The 16,269-nt window shown below is 40.0% G+C and overlaps 1 protein-coding gene across 3 annotated transcripts in view; it reads right to left on the bottom strand.

The window, feature by feature from the left end:
* The window catches only part of FNDC3A (fibronectin type III domain containing 3A), a 187,190-nt gene that overhangs the window by 156,154 nt on the left and 14,767 nt on the right, over window positions 1–16,269 (bottom strand). For all 3 annotated transcript variants that reach the window (XM_062194208.1, XM_062194206.1, XM_062194207.1), the window contains exon 2: window positions 12,039–12,176. In XM_062194208.1, coding sequence (XP_062050192.1) covers window positions 12,039–12,137 — 99 coding nt within the window. In that variant the 5' untranslated portion in view covers window positions 12,138–12,176. The remainder of the gene's footprint in view (window positions 1–12,038; window positions 12,177–16,269) is intronic.

Genomic DNA, 16,269 nt, shown 5'->3' with positions numbered 1-16,269 from the left:
TAGCTTTATTTTGTTTTTCCATCTGTTGTGAACTGGAAGATTTCGGGCTGGCGCCTTGGCTCACTTGGTTAATCTTCCACCTGTGGTGCCGGCATCCCACATGAGTGCCAGGTTCTAGTCCCAGTTGCTCCTCTTCCAGTCCAGCTCCCTGCTGTGGCCCAGGAGGGCAGTGAAGGATGGCCCAAGTCCTTGGGCCCCTGCACCCACATGGGAGACCAGGAAAAGCACCTGGCTCCTGTCTTCTGATCGGCGCAGCGCTGGCCATAGCGGCCATTTGGGGAGTGAACCAACGGAAGGAAGACCTTTCTGTCTCTCTCTCTCTCACTGTCTGTAACTCTACCTGTTAAATAAATTTAAAAAAAAAAAAAAGAAAGAAAAAAAATATTGGAAGATTTTTCTACACTCCTCTTCATTTATACAGTTCCACAACTTTATCACACTCATTCATTTTCTTTTTTTTTTTAACTTTTATTTAATAAATATAAATTTCTAAAGTACAGCTTATGGATTACAATGCCCCCCCATAACTTCCCTCCCATCTCCCATTCCTTCTCCCATTCCATTCACATCAAGATTAATTTTCAATTATTCTTATATACAGAAGATCAATTTAGTATATGTTAAGTAAAGATTTCAACAGTTTGCACCCACACAGAAACACAAAGTGTAAAATACTGTTTCAGTACTAGTTATAGCATTAATTCACATTGTACAACACATGAAGGACAGAGATCTGAAGCCAGGAGACAGGTGCTTCTTCCTGGTCTCCCATGCAGGTGCAGGGCCCAAGTACTTGGGCCATCCTCCACTGCCCTCCCGGACCACAGCAGAGAGCTGGACTGGAAGAGGAACAACTGGGACTAGAATCAAGAGTGCCGGCGGAGCAGGCGGAGGATTAGCCCAGTGAGCCACGGTGCTGGCCCCAGCTTTTCTTTTTTTAAAGATTTTATTTACTTGAGAGGTACAGTTAGACAGAGGGAGAGGCAGAGAGAAAGGTCTACCATGTGTTGGTTCACTCCCCAAATGGCTATAACGGCTGGAGCTGGGCTGATCTGAAGCCAGAAGCCAGGAGCTGCTTCATGGTCTCCCATGTGGGTGCAGGGGCCCCAGTGCTTAGGCCATACTGTACTGCTTTCCCAAGCCTTAGCAGAGAGCTGGATCAGAGGAGCAGCAGCTGGGACTAGAACTGGCATCCATGTGGGATGTCAGTGTCACAGTAGAGGATTAACCTACTGCCCCACAATGCCAGCCCCGACCAGTGGCTCAACAGGCTAATCCTCCGCCTTGCGGCGCCGGCACACCGGGTTCTAGTCCCGGTCGGGGCACCGATCCTGTCCCGGTTGCCCCTCTTCCAGGCCAGCTCTCTGCTGTGGCCAGGGAGTGCAGTGGAGGATGGCCCAAGTGCTTGGGCTCTGCACCCCATGGGAGACCAGGATAAGCACCTGGCTCCTGCCATCGGAACAGCGCGGTGCGCCGGCCGCAGCGCGCTACCGCGGCGGCCATTGGAGGGTGAACCAACGGCAAAAGGAAGACCTCCTTTCTCTCTGTCTCTCTCTCTCACTGTCCACTCTGCCTGTCAAAAATAAAAAAAAAAAAAAAAAAAAAAGAATACTCTTATTGTTTTACGCCAACTATAAAATTAAATTGTAGCTTAGATTCTTTGGAACTTTGTTTCCAACTGATATTTTAGGAAGCATTTTCTTTAGATCTTTTTTTTTTTTTTAAATTTTTGACAGGCAGAGTGGACAGTAGAGGGAAACAGAGAGAAAGGTCTTCCTTTTTGCCGTTGGTTCACCCTCCAATGGCCGCCGCGGTAGGCGCGCTGCGGCTGGCGCACTGCGCTGTTCTGATGGCAGGAGCCAGGTGCTTCTCCTGGTCTCCCATGGGGTACAGGGCCCAAGGACTTGGGCCATCCTCCACTGCACTCCCTGGCCACACAGCAGAGAGCTGGCCTGGAAGAGGGGCAACTGGGACAGGATCCGGGACTAGAACCTGGTGTGCCGGCGCCGCAAGGCGGAGGATTAGCCTACTGAGCCACGGCGCCGGCCTTTCTTTAGATCTTAAAATTTATTCCAAAAGTCTGATTTTTTTTACTTCTCTTAGAACAAGAAGCACTGCGATATTTTATAGAGGGAGTACTTGAATACATGTATTAAGTTTCCTCCAGACCAGCATAGCTGGATATTTATCATAAAGGTAATTTCTCTAATGTCTGTTTATAAAAAAATGTGGTAACAGGGGCCAGCGCTGTGGCATGGTGGGTAAAGCCACTACCTGCAATGCCGGCTTTCCATATTTGTCAGGCAATGCTATAGAGCAATTAGAAGAGACTAATTTGTGTTATGAAATGTATGATTGAGGGCCTGGATTAGAATAATGGAGCAGAATAATTATTGTCATGAAGGTATGAGCTATTATTTTACAGCCTCAGTAATCTTAGCCTTAAAGTTTACTAAATGTTTATAGTTTGGTGTACAAGCTATCAGATTTTTTTTTTTTTTTTTTTTTTTTAACAGGCAGAGTGGATAGTGAGAGAGAGAGACAGAGAGAAAGGTCTTCCTTTTTGCCGTTGGTTCACCCTCCAGTGGCCGCTGCGGCTAGTGCATCATGCTGATCCGAAGCCAGGAGCCAGGCGCCTCTCCTGGTCTCCCATGCAGGTGCAGGGCCCAAGGCATTGGGCCATCCTCCACTGCCTTCCCGGGCCACAGCAGAGAGCTGGCCTGGAAGAGGGGCAACCGGGATAGAATCCGGCGCCCCAATCAGGACTAGAACCCGGTGTGCTGGTGCCGTAAGGCGGAGGATTAGCCTGTTAAGCCACAGCGCCGGCCCATCAGATTTTTAAAATATATAATTAGTAAGTGATGGTTTTTTAACTAAAAAATGTAATCATGTAGCAGGAGCTGTGGCGTAGCAAGTTAAGCCTCTCCTTCGAGGCTAGCATCCCAGCTGGGCGCCAGTTAGATAGTTGGTTCACTTCTGATCCAGTATTCTGCTAATACACCTGGGAAAGCAGCAGAAGATGGCCCAAGTACTTGAGTCCCTGCACCCATGTAGAAGACCCAGAAAGAAGCTTCTGGCTCCTGACATCAGCTTGGCCTAGCCCCAGCTGTTGTGGCCATCTGGGGAGTTAAACATCAGATGGGGATCTCTTTCTGTAACTCTTTCAACTAAATAAAATACAATAAAAATGTGATCACTTCTTAAAATTATTATATCTGACTTCTGGTTATTAGTCGATGTTTTCTTATTTCTAGTCAAACCAAACACAACTTTCTTGGAGATAAAAGTAACATGTAAAGGCTAATCTCTAAAATGAACATTTTAGGATTTGTTTTTTACAGGGTGTAGATAAAGAAAAGCACCTTTATTTTCCCTTGCTCTGCTGTTTTAGTTTCTTCTACACAAAGGCTTGAATATATTGAGATAATTCTCATTCAAATATCCAAAGGGCCTGCTATACATGAAAAGCTTACTATGTAAGTAAGGAAATTCAGGGACCTGTGAAGTGGTTTATTTAATTTCTGAAGCAAAGATCTGAATCAAATGAAACATATCATCCTTTTACAAATGTTAAACCAGAAGGCTTTGAACATAGTCTTATTCCATACAAGTCATGTCTTTATATAATGTAGAAATTGATTACACTGTACAAATTTGGAAATAAGTACAGGTTGATAAATAAAAACTGTTTTTTTATTCCCAAGATTAGATGCCCACAAAAACATCTATTGGACATTAGAAAAATGTTACATTCTGTACAGAGTAAGACCTACTCTCTGATCATTTTGTATTTTTATTCCATTAAAACCCTATTTTGGATGATGCCACTGGGAATTGCAGAATATGAACTTCTGAAAATCTGCTCTTCCATAACAACAATAAGAACACAGGGGTAAATGGCCAAAATCAACTTTTTCATATCTCCGGAAATTAACTGGAGGTTTACAACAATCTGCTCAAGGAAAACAGTTGAATCCTGGGTATGGACAGTGAGTTGTGCACCATTTTAATTCACTCTATTCTCTTCTCTCTCCTCTACTCATGGTAGTCTTGAAAACCAACAGCCTCCAATTCACAGCAGCAGTGAAAACTTGCAGACAGCCACTAGAGGTGACAGAAGGACTTGGAGCTCCATAAAACTCCCATCTTTAAAGAACTGTCATTATCTGCTCTACGAGGCAGATCCCTGGAAAATCTCCATCACTGGGCTTGCTTGTCTTTCTTCAACCTGACTCAAAGCTCCCTGAGGACAAACAGCCTTCCTCCTGGTGAGTATGTCAAAAGCAATCTGGGGCACTCTGTTAACCAAGTAGTAGCTTGTGGCATTAATAACAAGTGGGAAAACAATAATCTAACCAAAACCTTGAAAGGAAAATCTGGGGAATAAGATGTCTATAGTAGGCTTTGAAAAGCTCCAGTGTGTTCAAATCAAGATGCAGTACAAAACCTAGTTTCATTTTGATATCATAGGCCTTCTCACTAGGGTGCTATATCAGAAATTAACATTCCCCACCCACCACCTGGTCACATCGAATCAAAACTCCCTCAGTACTACAAATAATCTGACTCATTCCAATGGTGTTATTATCCTTAATATTCTGATAATTTCCATATCTCTAGCTCAAACTGTATCTTTTTCTTTTTGAAAGATTTATTTATTTATTTAAAAGTCAGAGTTACACAGAGAGAGGAGAGGCAGAGAGAGAGAGAAGTTTTCCATCTGCTGGTTCATACCCCAGATGGCCGCAACCACCAGAGCTGCGCCAATCCGAAGCCAGGAGCCAGGAGCTTCTTCTGGGTCTCCCAGGCGGGTGCAGGGCCCAAAGACTTGGGCCACCTTCTACTGCTTTCCCAGGCCATAGCAGAGAGCTGGATCGGAAGTGGAGCAGCAGGGACTCAAACCATCGCCCATATGGGATGCCAGCATTATAGGTGATGGCTTTACCCACTACGCCACAGTGCTGGCCCCTATTTTTTTTTTTTTTAAATCTATTGACTTACCTATGTTTATAGTGATTACGAATATTACAGCCTTAGCTTTGTTCTGTTAAATTTTTTATTTTTAGTTTTTTAATTTTAAAGAGAGACAGATGGAGAGAGAGCTTCCAACTGCTGGTTCACTCCACAACATCAAGGGCTGGGCCCACAAAGGCAACACCTGGGCCAGACTAAGCCCAGGAACTGGGAATTCAATTCAAGACTTCTACGTGTGTGGCAGGAACCGAAGTACTTGAGCCTTCGTTTGCTGCCTCCCAGGGTGTGCTATAGCAATAAGTTGCACTAGAAATGAATTAGCTGGGACATGAACTAGGCATTCCCAGAGCAGGTATCCCAAGTGGCAACTTAGATCACTGTGCCAAACACCCACTCCTAAACTTAGCTTTGAGTCCTGGTTTTTGCCTTTTAGAAGCTATGCTACTTAACCTAGTAGTAACAAGTAAATTAACACTTAATTCTTATTTTCTATAAAATGGAAATACTAAAGCTACTTCTAAGAATTGTTAATAAGGTTAAATGAAAGAGTACATGGAAAAGACTCATTATTAGACACATGGTAAGGGCTCAAATGGTACCTGCCAGTATTTTTATTACCCTAACTTATATACCCCAAATAAGTCAAACTCAAATGAAGTTTCCCCCAAATCCTTCAAATCCCAAACTTGCTGCTACTCCTGTTTCCTTATTTTAGCAGACTCTATTTTTTCCAAATATTTGCTGTCTCTCTCTAGGGTAAGACTAGTTCCACTCCACTGATGGTAGTTTTGATCAAATGCCTTGTGTAAGTCAATGAACATGAATGGAGGTCAGCACATAGTTACCATGATACCAGCAATATCTGACAAGTAAAAATCACAAGTATGTGGCACACAACAACAGCTAACCCACGTATGACATGCAACATGGGCAATAAACCTTTCGGTAAATGACTAAGATTAAGAGGCTGTTTATTACCATAAAATAATCTCTCCTATCCTGACTGGTAAGATTTACCTTACTGAATGAATTTGTCATCCACTCAAAGAAAAAGCCTGGGGAAATTTTTATTGACCCTCACAAGTGTTATTCTATGAGTTGTTCAATAATTTTATCTCCTTGTTATTTCTCAAATTGGGTATCATTAATATGACCTTAATTTTTGCTTTCATCTATTTCTATATTTTCTTTCCCCAACTCTGCTCCTCTTAAATATTTTCATCTGCACACCAATTCTTAGCAATAACAAAGGGCCAGGCCTCATATGAGCACATCTCTCATATATCCACCAATCTAAAGTTTATAACCCCAACCACCTTATCCAGCTCATACACCAAGTAAATATTTTCCCTGCCCTAATCATCCCAAAGCCAGGTGCCAACAAGAGATCAGCTAAAGCCCAAAGCCTGCTGACAATATTAAGGCAAACCAGTCCTCAACTATTTCTTTAGCTCTTCCTTGTCTTGCAGAAATCCCAATAAAAGGGCTTGGCCCAGTCTTTTTCCTAGCTGCTGTTTCTGTCTCCTGACCAAATCCTGATGCTTCGCCTGAGGCTCTGCCAGTGTGGCACGGCATGTCCCCTTCCAGAAATGGAAGTAATAAAAACTGTCAGTGGCATTTGCCCCTGTGTTGCCTTTTGGACTCCTTCATAAATTAAAATCCTGTGGCTACAAATGAAACAATGCAAGTGACAAAGTAATAATAATATAGATATATTAATGAAATGGAGAAGTTTATCTTATAAAGAAGCTTGATAAATAGGCTGAGATTTTTAAAGATCTTGGTAACCAAATTTTAAATGTACCCAATCCTATGGAACATAAATGCATAAAATTTAGAGAAGGTAAAGAAGTACACAAGAAACCAAAATGCCTAAAATTCTATTTTTGATGGCATGATAGTTAACAGAGCTGGATGTTCCATTTGTGCTTGAATCTCATTCCTTAAAATTGACCTGGAGGTTCTAACAGGGCACCGCAAGTACCTGTGTCCATTATCAGCAAAGGGTATAATTTCAAACTAAGCATATGACTAAAAAACAAACTGGAACACTATTTTTGTTTAAGATGTACTGCATTTTTTATTTATTTGAAAGGCAGATCCAGAGAGAGAGAGAGGAGAGGAGAGAGACAGAGGAGAGATCTTCCCTCCACTGGTTTACTCCCCAGGTGGCCACAATGGCCAGGGCTGGGCTGGGCCAGAGCTAGGAGCTTCTTCCAGGTCTCCCACATGGGTGGCAGGGGCCCAAGCACTTTCCCAGATGTATCAGCAGGGAGTTGGACTGGAAGTGGCGCAGCCAGGATGTGAACTGGAGTTCCTATGGGATGCTGGTGCCATAGGAGGCAACTTAATCCATTATGGAACACTGTGGGCCCCCATATAATCCCTGTGGAAGACAGTTTGATAGTTTCTTGCCATGTGATCCAGCAATCATGTCTCTAGATATTTACTCAAATGAACTGAAATTTCTATCCTCCCAAAAACTTGCACACGAATAAATTGACTTTATTTTTAACTGTCAAAAATTGGAAATAATAAAGATAGCCTTTAATAGATGACTGGATAAACAAACTGGTACCTCCATACAATGCAGTATTGTTAATAAAAAACTATTAAGCTTCGGAAGTTGTATAGATCATATTGCTAAATGAGAGAAGCAGGCTGAAAAGGCTTACATACTGTAGGAACCCAACTACATGGCATGCCATAGAAGATAAAATTACAGTAGTGCCCCCTATTCCATAAGGGAAACATTCCAAGACTCCCAACTAGATGGTTGAAACCATGGATAGTATGAATATTATATATGCTATGTTTTTCTCTATAAATACATACCTACAAAAGTTTTTATAAAATTAAGAATAGCCAATACCACTACTACTACTAATAAAATAAAACAGAACAATTATCACAATATACTTTAATGAAATTGTCAGTGTTACTACTCTTGCCCTCTTGAACCATTATTAAACAAAGTACCTGAACACAAGCACTGTGATATTGTGATACAAATCTGATAATCAAGACAGGTACTACTAAGTAACTAATGGGTGGGTAGTAGACACAGTGTGGATATACTACACAAGGAATGATTCGTATGGCAGGACAGAGAGGGATGGTGTGAAATTTAATCACAATACTCAGAATGGCACACAATTTAAAGATTATGAACCATTTACTTCTAGAATTTTCCATTTAACATTTTTAGATCTCAGTTCATCATATGTAACTTAAACTGTAAAAAATAAAATCATGGATAAAGTGAGGATACTGTATAGACAGATAATTAAAAAACCAGCAGTGCCAGGGGGGTGGGAAAGGAGTGAAGGAGGGAGGAATATGGGAAATACAGGGGACTTTTAGGTGAATCATTTCTGTAAGACACTGAAATGGTTATATATGACATGCAATTGTCAAAGGCCATAAACTACACATCAGGAGTGAACCCTAAAATAAATTATTACTTAGTAATAATGCACCAGTATTGGTTTGTCAGTTGTACCAAAGGTGTCACACTAATGTAAGATGATGTAAGATGATAATAGGGGATGGCACTGTGGTGTAATCAGCTAAGCCTCTGCCTGTGGTGCCGGCTTCCCATATGGATGCTAGTTTGTGTTCTGGCTGCTTCTTTTCTGATCCAGTTCTCTGTTTATGGCCTGGAAAAGCAGCAGAAGATGGCCCCAGTACATGGGTCCCTGCACCCACGAGGCAGACCTGGAAGAAGCTTCTCTCTCTCTCTCTCTCTCTCTGCCTCTGGCTCTCTTTCTCTGTGTAACTCTGACTTTTAAATAAATAAATCTCTTCAAAAAAAGAGTGAACCAGCAGATGGAAAACCTTTGGCTCTGTCTCTCTCTCTGTAACTTTACCTCTCTCTCTTTTTTTTTTTTTGACAGGCAGAGTGAACAGTGAGAGAGAGAGAAAACTTTACCTCTCAAATAAATAAATAATCTTAAAAAAGCTAATAGGGAAAATTGTACAGAAATATGTAAAGACTCTACTTGTCTGCTCAATTTTTCTTTTAAATCAAAAACTGCTCTAAAAATAGTCTTAATTACAAAGGGGGAGCAGATGGGGATTCATAAGACAAAGAAAGATTTAGATGCCACTCATCACAATGAATGATAAATGACTATTACAGCTTCTCTAAAATAAACACCAGCAGTTATGCTGGGTGGGATTCTCTCTAGTATAATTCATAAACCAAAGGATTAACTTTCCATCTAATGATACAGTGGCAAATATGTTTACTGGTTAAAACCAGAAAATATTGACAAGGAAATCAGAAGAAATTTGATCCCAAGAGGTAGAACAGAAATCATATTATATAGTATAATATTCCCAAGAAAGTTAACACGAAAGACAAAATATCTGCTATCCTGAATTTTTTTTAAAGATATATTTATTTATTTGAAAGCACAGTTACAAAGAGGGAAAGGCAGAGGCAAGAGAGCACGCTCTTCCATCTGCTAATTCATTTCCCAAATGGCCACAATGGCCGGAGCTGGACTGATCCAAAACCAGGAGCTTTTTCCCAGTCTCCCACTCAGGTACAGGGATCCAAGCACTTGGGCCATCTTCTACTGCTTTCCCAAGCTATAGCAGAGAGCTGAATTAGAAATGGAACAACCAGGACTTGAACCAGCACCCATATGAGATGCCAGCACTACAGGTAGCAGCTTTACCCACTACGCTACAGTGCCAGCCCCTGAATTTTTTTTTTTAACTTTTATTTAATGAATATAAATTTCCAGTGTACAGCTTATGGATTACAATGGCTTCCCCCTCCCATAACTTCCCTCCCACCCGCAACCCTCCCCTCTCCCGCTCCCTCTCCCCTTCCATTTGCATCAAGATTCATTTTCAATTCTCAGCCCCTGAATTTTTAACATCATGTTTGTGCATGACACTTCCTCTGTCAGGAACTGTCTTTTCGTTTTTTGCTTTACCCTGGGCACCAGGTGATGTCACATCTCCACAGGCAAGCACTAACTTGGCACACCAATAAGTTCTTGAGTTAAGACAAAGAAATATCTGCTGGCCAGTTTACTGTCTTCCTATCTGTTATTCACTTTTCTTTAGTTCCTTATATTCTACCACAGCTACCTGTCTTCCTTCTCAGATTTACACTTTCGTATGTATCCTTCATCTTCCAAGTTTTCTGAGTCACTCCTTACAGTGTCTATTGATTTAAGACCAGACCAGCATATCTACTGTTTCTTGTCTTTTAAACATTTATTGAATGTGTCAATTCAGATTCAGTAAACATTTACCAAGTTCCTTCAGGTTCATTTCATGCTCACCACTTCAGCTACCCTTACCAGAGAAACATATTCAGAAAAGTTAATTTGTCTTATGTCATTTAAATCAAATTCAAATCCATCAACCAAGTACAGTGCTTTTTCCATTCATCTTCAGCTCTCTCCCTATCAAACTCTAGTGTACTTGTTTGTTATTCTACCTTCCGAAACTTTTTTTTTAACCTTACCAAAAAACCTGTCTTCCAATCTACTGGCCCTACGTGATGCTATTAAATCTTGCTCTAGGTAGGTTCTTCTATTTGCAGACCCTTTATATCTCTACACCACTACTCAAGGTATCAAGAAAATTCTGCCAACACAATCTTTTTGCAAAGAAAAGACAAATAAGATTTGAAAGGGCTTTGTGATGTCCTTTCAACACGTTGTCTTTCCGTTAACACAATATACAACTATAGCAACTACATCAATTTACTGTAATTAACTGAATAGATTCTTTAATGTATTAGACTACCAACAACTTGAGACCAGTGACCTGCAACAAATGATAACTGAAGATACTCCCAAGCATCTCATACAATAATTGCCATATTTATTATTTTTGTGAGGAAAAAAATCTTAACAGACTTACATTTGAGCAGGAAAAGCAAGTTAGTGAAATAAAGTTGCTGCTAAAAGCTATCTGAGCACATGTGAAAATTAAAACCAGGAAATATCTTTTATGCCATGTTTACACAAAACAGAAAACTCTTGAATCCAAGCCAACTGCCTTTGGATTTTCAATAGCAAAGTTAAAAAGGTAGCCCCTTATATTGTAGACAAACCATAATTGCTATTGATATTAAATTTGTAAAGTAACAAAATATGGCCCTTTTTCAAAGTTTCTTAAGAAGAATGAGTTAGAGTTAAGGAGTAAAAACTTTCTGTGAGTTTGACCACGTTACTTAGTTGTTTTGGAACGCATTTTATCTGCAAAATAAGGACAAGTGTATCAACTTCATAGGCTTGTTTAAAGAATTAAATAAGATCATAAAGGTCTTAGCACAATGTTTGCAACATAATGGGCACCCAAACTGTTCCCTCTCCTCTTTATTATCTTTTATTATGTCCTTAAGTCTTTGTTTCCTCGATACTTTAAAACCTACCACTTAGGGTAGCTGTGGAATTAAGCACACAGCCTGGAGTTTAACAGATTTGTATGGAAGCTAATTATTCCCATCCACTTACAACTACTAGGGAAGGATGAATCAGTGCAACCACAGATCTGCATTTTTTAAAGCACGGGGTTGGCAGTAAAAAACATTATCAGCTTTCCAGGAATTGTTTATTTGCTTTTGGATGGGGGAGGGGCAGTATTTTCTGGTGAGAAGAGATGGGAAGAGAAAGATGATAAGGTTTTATTATTTTATAATGTAGGTGGCCATTTAATCACATAATGAAGTCATGATTTCATAGTGACATAAAGTAATGATTTATAACAATCATTAAGGTACAAAGTTAAACTTGGTTTAAAAAAAGTCAGGGACCAGAAACTTTTAAGTAAACAAAAACAAAAAAACCTTCAGTGGCAACTAAATACACACGCAAGAAATCTGATCAATAACTAGTGAGGCATTTTAGAAGTGATTTCAAGAAGAATTCAATTATCTGATCATCTTATAAAACTCAAATAACATTTTGAGCTGGAGTTTAAAACATGAATAGGAACCCACTATTGCTAAGTCTAAATCCGTTTTAAAGTTTGCATTCTTATGAAACAAACGTATGTGTACCAGACATAAGAAATAAACATTACAGTTTCCTTACCTGCTGTGTTCCATCTGCACTTACAATAGGAGCAGACAGAAGAGAGATATCACTACTTAAAATCTGAGTTGTATCCAGAAGCGGCGGATGTTCTGCCATTATCAATAAGACATTAATATACTGGATAACTCTCCAACTCTGAAAAAGAAAAATATACAGCCATTTGTGTGTATATACTTAAAATATATTAAAATACAACACATCCAAGATCTGCCTCATTTTTTAACCTAAAAAGGTATTTTTGCCAAAGGAAATTCTACAACATTCAGTACTACCCTTTTTTCTTACAACCACCCAATTGACTGTCAAAGTCAACAATAAACTAAGATACACTAAAGCTAATACTCACATATAAGAAATTTTTATTTAAATTCTATGTATGCTATCACTTCCAACTTTACATGGGTTATTTAATTTAAGCACTGTTACTTAAATACTGGGATAGACACTAAATACAATGACTGAGGTAACTTTACAATTGCTTTTTGTATGAGCAGACCAAGGTGATTATGGAAGACCCAACCCCTCCCGCTCTTGGCATCAAATCTGTCTGTAGGAACAACAGAAGAATTATGATTTCTCATTGAATCCTACACAAAGCAAAATAGCAGAAAATTTTGCTAAGAGAACAAGCACTTTCAAGTTTTAAGCTTTCACATTACTTGTTCATGGTGGATTCATTACTTTTTCTAAGTAACATCTATATTACAAAAAAACCAAATCATTTAATAGATAAAACATCATGTATCTAAAAATAGACTCAATGTAAACATATTAGTTTACCATATACAATATCAATTAATACAACATGGGTAAATTACATTTCAAGATGCACAAACTGAGCACAATCATACACTGTATTGAATCTATACTGAAGGGTAAAATAAAGTTTTGGATACTTGCAGCATTCTACAATTCAGTAGTATAGGTTAAGATATTTTTAAGAGGTTAAATTCATGGTATTTAATTAAAAATCTTAAATCTTTGCAGAAACTCTTACACAGATTGATTTACCCTGAAAACAATTTTTCCATTTAGATATATAAAAACCACTATGAGGCTTTCAAAAATACTTAATACAGGCATCTACATTATCTTACTTAAAATCATAGTGTGTGGGGCCAGTACTGTGGCAAGCAGGTAAAGCTGCCGCCTGCAGTGCTGGCATCCCATATGGGTGCTGGTTCAAGTCCTAGCTGCTCTACTGCTGATCCAGCTCTCTGTCATGGGCTGGGAAAGCAGTAGAAGATGGCCCAAGTCCTTGGGCCCCTGCACCCATGTGGGAGACCCGGAAGAAGCTCCTGGCTCCTGGCTTTGGATCAGCGCAGCTCCAGTCGTTGTGGCCATTTGAGGAGTGAACCAGTGGATGGAAGACTCTGTCTCTCTCTCTCTCTCTCTCTGCATAACTCTGCCTTTCCAATCAATAAACAAATCCTTTTTTAAAAAATCATGGTATGGAACATTTTACATTATTTAACTGTCTCATGAAAACTCTTGCCATTTAAACAAAGTTTAAATAAATATGGGAAACTCTAACCTCTGGAAATAATCTGTATTGCTAAACTATTTAAACTTCAAAAGTATCACTGAGTCAATTGTGTCAAATAAACGCTCTGTAAAATGTACACAGAGAGCCGGCGCCGCGGCTCACTAGGCTAATCCTCCGCCTTGCGGCGCCGGCACACCGGGTTCTAGTCCCGGTCGGGGCACCGATCCTGTCCCGGTTGCCCCTCTTCCAGGCCAGCTCTCTGCTGTGGCCAGGGAGTGCAGTGGAGGATGGCCCAAGTCCTTGGGCCCTGCACCCCATGGGAGACCAGGAGAAGCACCTGGCTCCTGCCATTAGATCAGCGCGGTGCGCCGGCCGCAGTGCGCCTACCGCGGCGGCCATTGGAGGGTGAACCAACGGCAAAAGGAAGACCTTTCTGTCTCTCTCTCTCTCACTGTCCACTCTGCCTGTCAAAAAAAAAAAATGTACACAGATTTAGAAGACAAGAAAGAAAGAATGTATTATTTTTCCTCTTGTACATGACGTAATTCTGGGTAAATAGCAGTATTTCTAGGAAGCTAATTTGAGATTAACAAGAGAGACTCTGTAATTATTTTCTTCTAATTATTAAAAATAAAAAATTGAGCTATTCATTATTTTGCTGTAATACTCTATCTGTAATACTTCTACATGCTTAGCTAAAACTCCAGCCCACCATTATTACTTAATTTTTAGAACACAGTGCTGAGCACACAACCATAGTTTGGTTTGAAGAGACAGACTGAAAGCTTTATAATCAGAAATACAGGGGGGGCAGGCATTATGGCAAGGCAGGTTAAGCCACCCACATCCCATATCTGAGTGCCAGTTTGAGTCCTGGCTGGTTTATGCCCCAGTTGCTCTGCTGCTGATCCTGGTTCCTGCTATACGCTTCCTGGAAGGTATCAGATGATGGCCGAAGAGTGCCTGGGCCCTTGCCACCCATGAACAAGGCCTGGACAGAGTTCTGAGCTCCTGGTTTTGGCTTGGTCCAGCTCAAGCTGTTTTGGGCATTTGAGAAGTGAAACAGTGGATGGAAGATATTTCTCTCTTGCTCTGCCTTTTGAGCAGATGAAAATACAAATACATAAACATTAAAAAAAAAGTACAAATTTCTTCTGAACCTTCAGGTTGACACTAAAAACAGTGAGTGCCATTAGAGGTTGGGTGTGGAATTACACACTATTTTAATACTGCATTTCACTTAAGGTATTATCTTTATTTTTATTCCCTTTGAAACTACAAAACACCAAATTTTGTGCATAAACTGGTTCCTCATATGGTCACATCCATCATACAATGTGCAAACTAGTTAGTTTATTTAAGCTTGCATATTGGAAACTTCAGTCTTGCAATTCAAACATTGCATTTAATAAAATCCCTATTTCATTACTTGCATAGAAAATGCTGCCAGGTTCTTTCAATCAGTTTCTTCTAATTTTGTTATATTAATTTTCTACATTCTGGTCTTGTAACCACACCAGCCTACTGAGTTTATTATTTTTTACAATGTAATATTTGATACAAAAAAAGATACAAAAATATTTGATACAAAAAAAAGAGTAGGAATGATCTGTAGTGTTTCTTGAAGTCCAGGTAATTAACCCCTCTCCTGGTCCATTTCAAGCTACCAATACTTTAAAAATTGGCATCCAAATCCTTGATTTTTTTTTTTTAAATATGCTTGAAGGAGAGAGAGCTCCCATCGGCTGGTTCATTCCCCAAATGCCCTTTGGTAAAGCCAGGAGGGGCCACTTCTCCCATGTGGGTGACAGGGACACAACTACTTGAGCCTTCACTTTTACTTCTCAGAGTGTGCATTAGCAGGACTGGAATCAGAAGTGGAGTCAGGACTCAAAAAACTCAGGCCCCCAATATGGGTAGAGCATCCCAAGCAACATCTTAACTGTTGCATCAAACACTTGTTCCAAGTTCCCAAATTTTTAACCTAATATTGGATAAGATGATTCTAACATATCACATACATCAACAATTAACTAGGCAATAATAATGTAATAAATATTAAGATTTGGGAAATATGGGTGAAGGAAACCTAGATATCTGTATTATTTTTGCAAGTTTTGTAAGTCTGAAATTTTAATGTCAAACAAAAAAATTTAAATGGCAAATATATTGAAGATTTGACTAAAAATGGTAAAAAAAACCCACATCTAAAAGACACATAATATCTGAACTGTGGAACTGAGAAAGTCTTTAAATCTTAAGAAAAAAATGATACACTGGACAATTATATTTTAAATTATTTTAATAAATGGTTTAAGATAATGAAAAGTTAGCCATAAACTAGAAAATACATGCCATATACATACACACACACACACACACACATATATATATATAACAAAGAGCATATATTTAGAATATATTCAAGTCTTTTTTTTTTTTGACAGGCAGAGACAGTGAGAGAGAGAGAGACAGAGAGAAAGGTCTTCCTTCTGTTGGTTCACCCCCCAAAAGGCTGCTACAGCCAGGGCGCTGCGCTGATCCTAAGCCAGGAGACAGGTGCTTCCTCCTGGTCTCCCATGCAGGTGCAGGGCCCAAGCACTTGGACCATCCTCCACTGCCTTCTCGGGCCACAACAGAGAGCTGGACTGGAAGAAGAGCGACCGGGACAGAATCCGGCGCCCCAACCGGGACTAGAACCCGGGGTGCCGGTGCCCCAGGCAGAGGATTAGCCTAGTAAGC

This window comes from Lepus europaeus, chromosome 6 (assembly GCF_033115175.1).
Source record: "Lepus europaeus isolate LE1 chromosome 6, mLepTim1.pri, whole genome shotgun sequence".
In the NCBI taxonomy this organism is placed as follows: domain Eukaryota; kingdom Metazoa; phylum Chordata; class Mammalia; order Lagomorpha; family Leporidae; genus Lepus; species Lepus europaeus.
The sequence above is the reverse complement of the archived record's forward strand: the minus strand, read 5'-3'. Positions and strand labels throughout refer to the sequence as shown.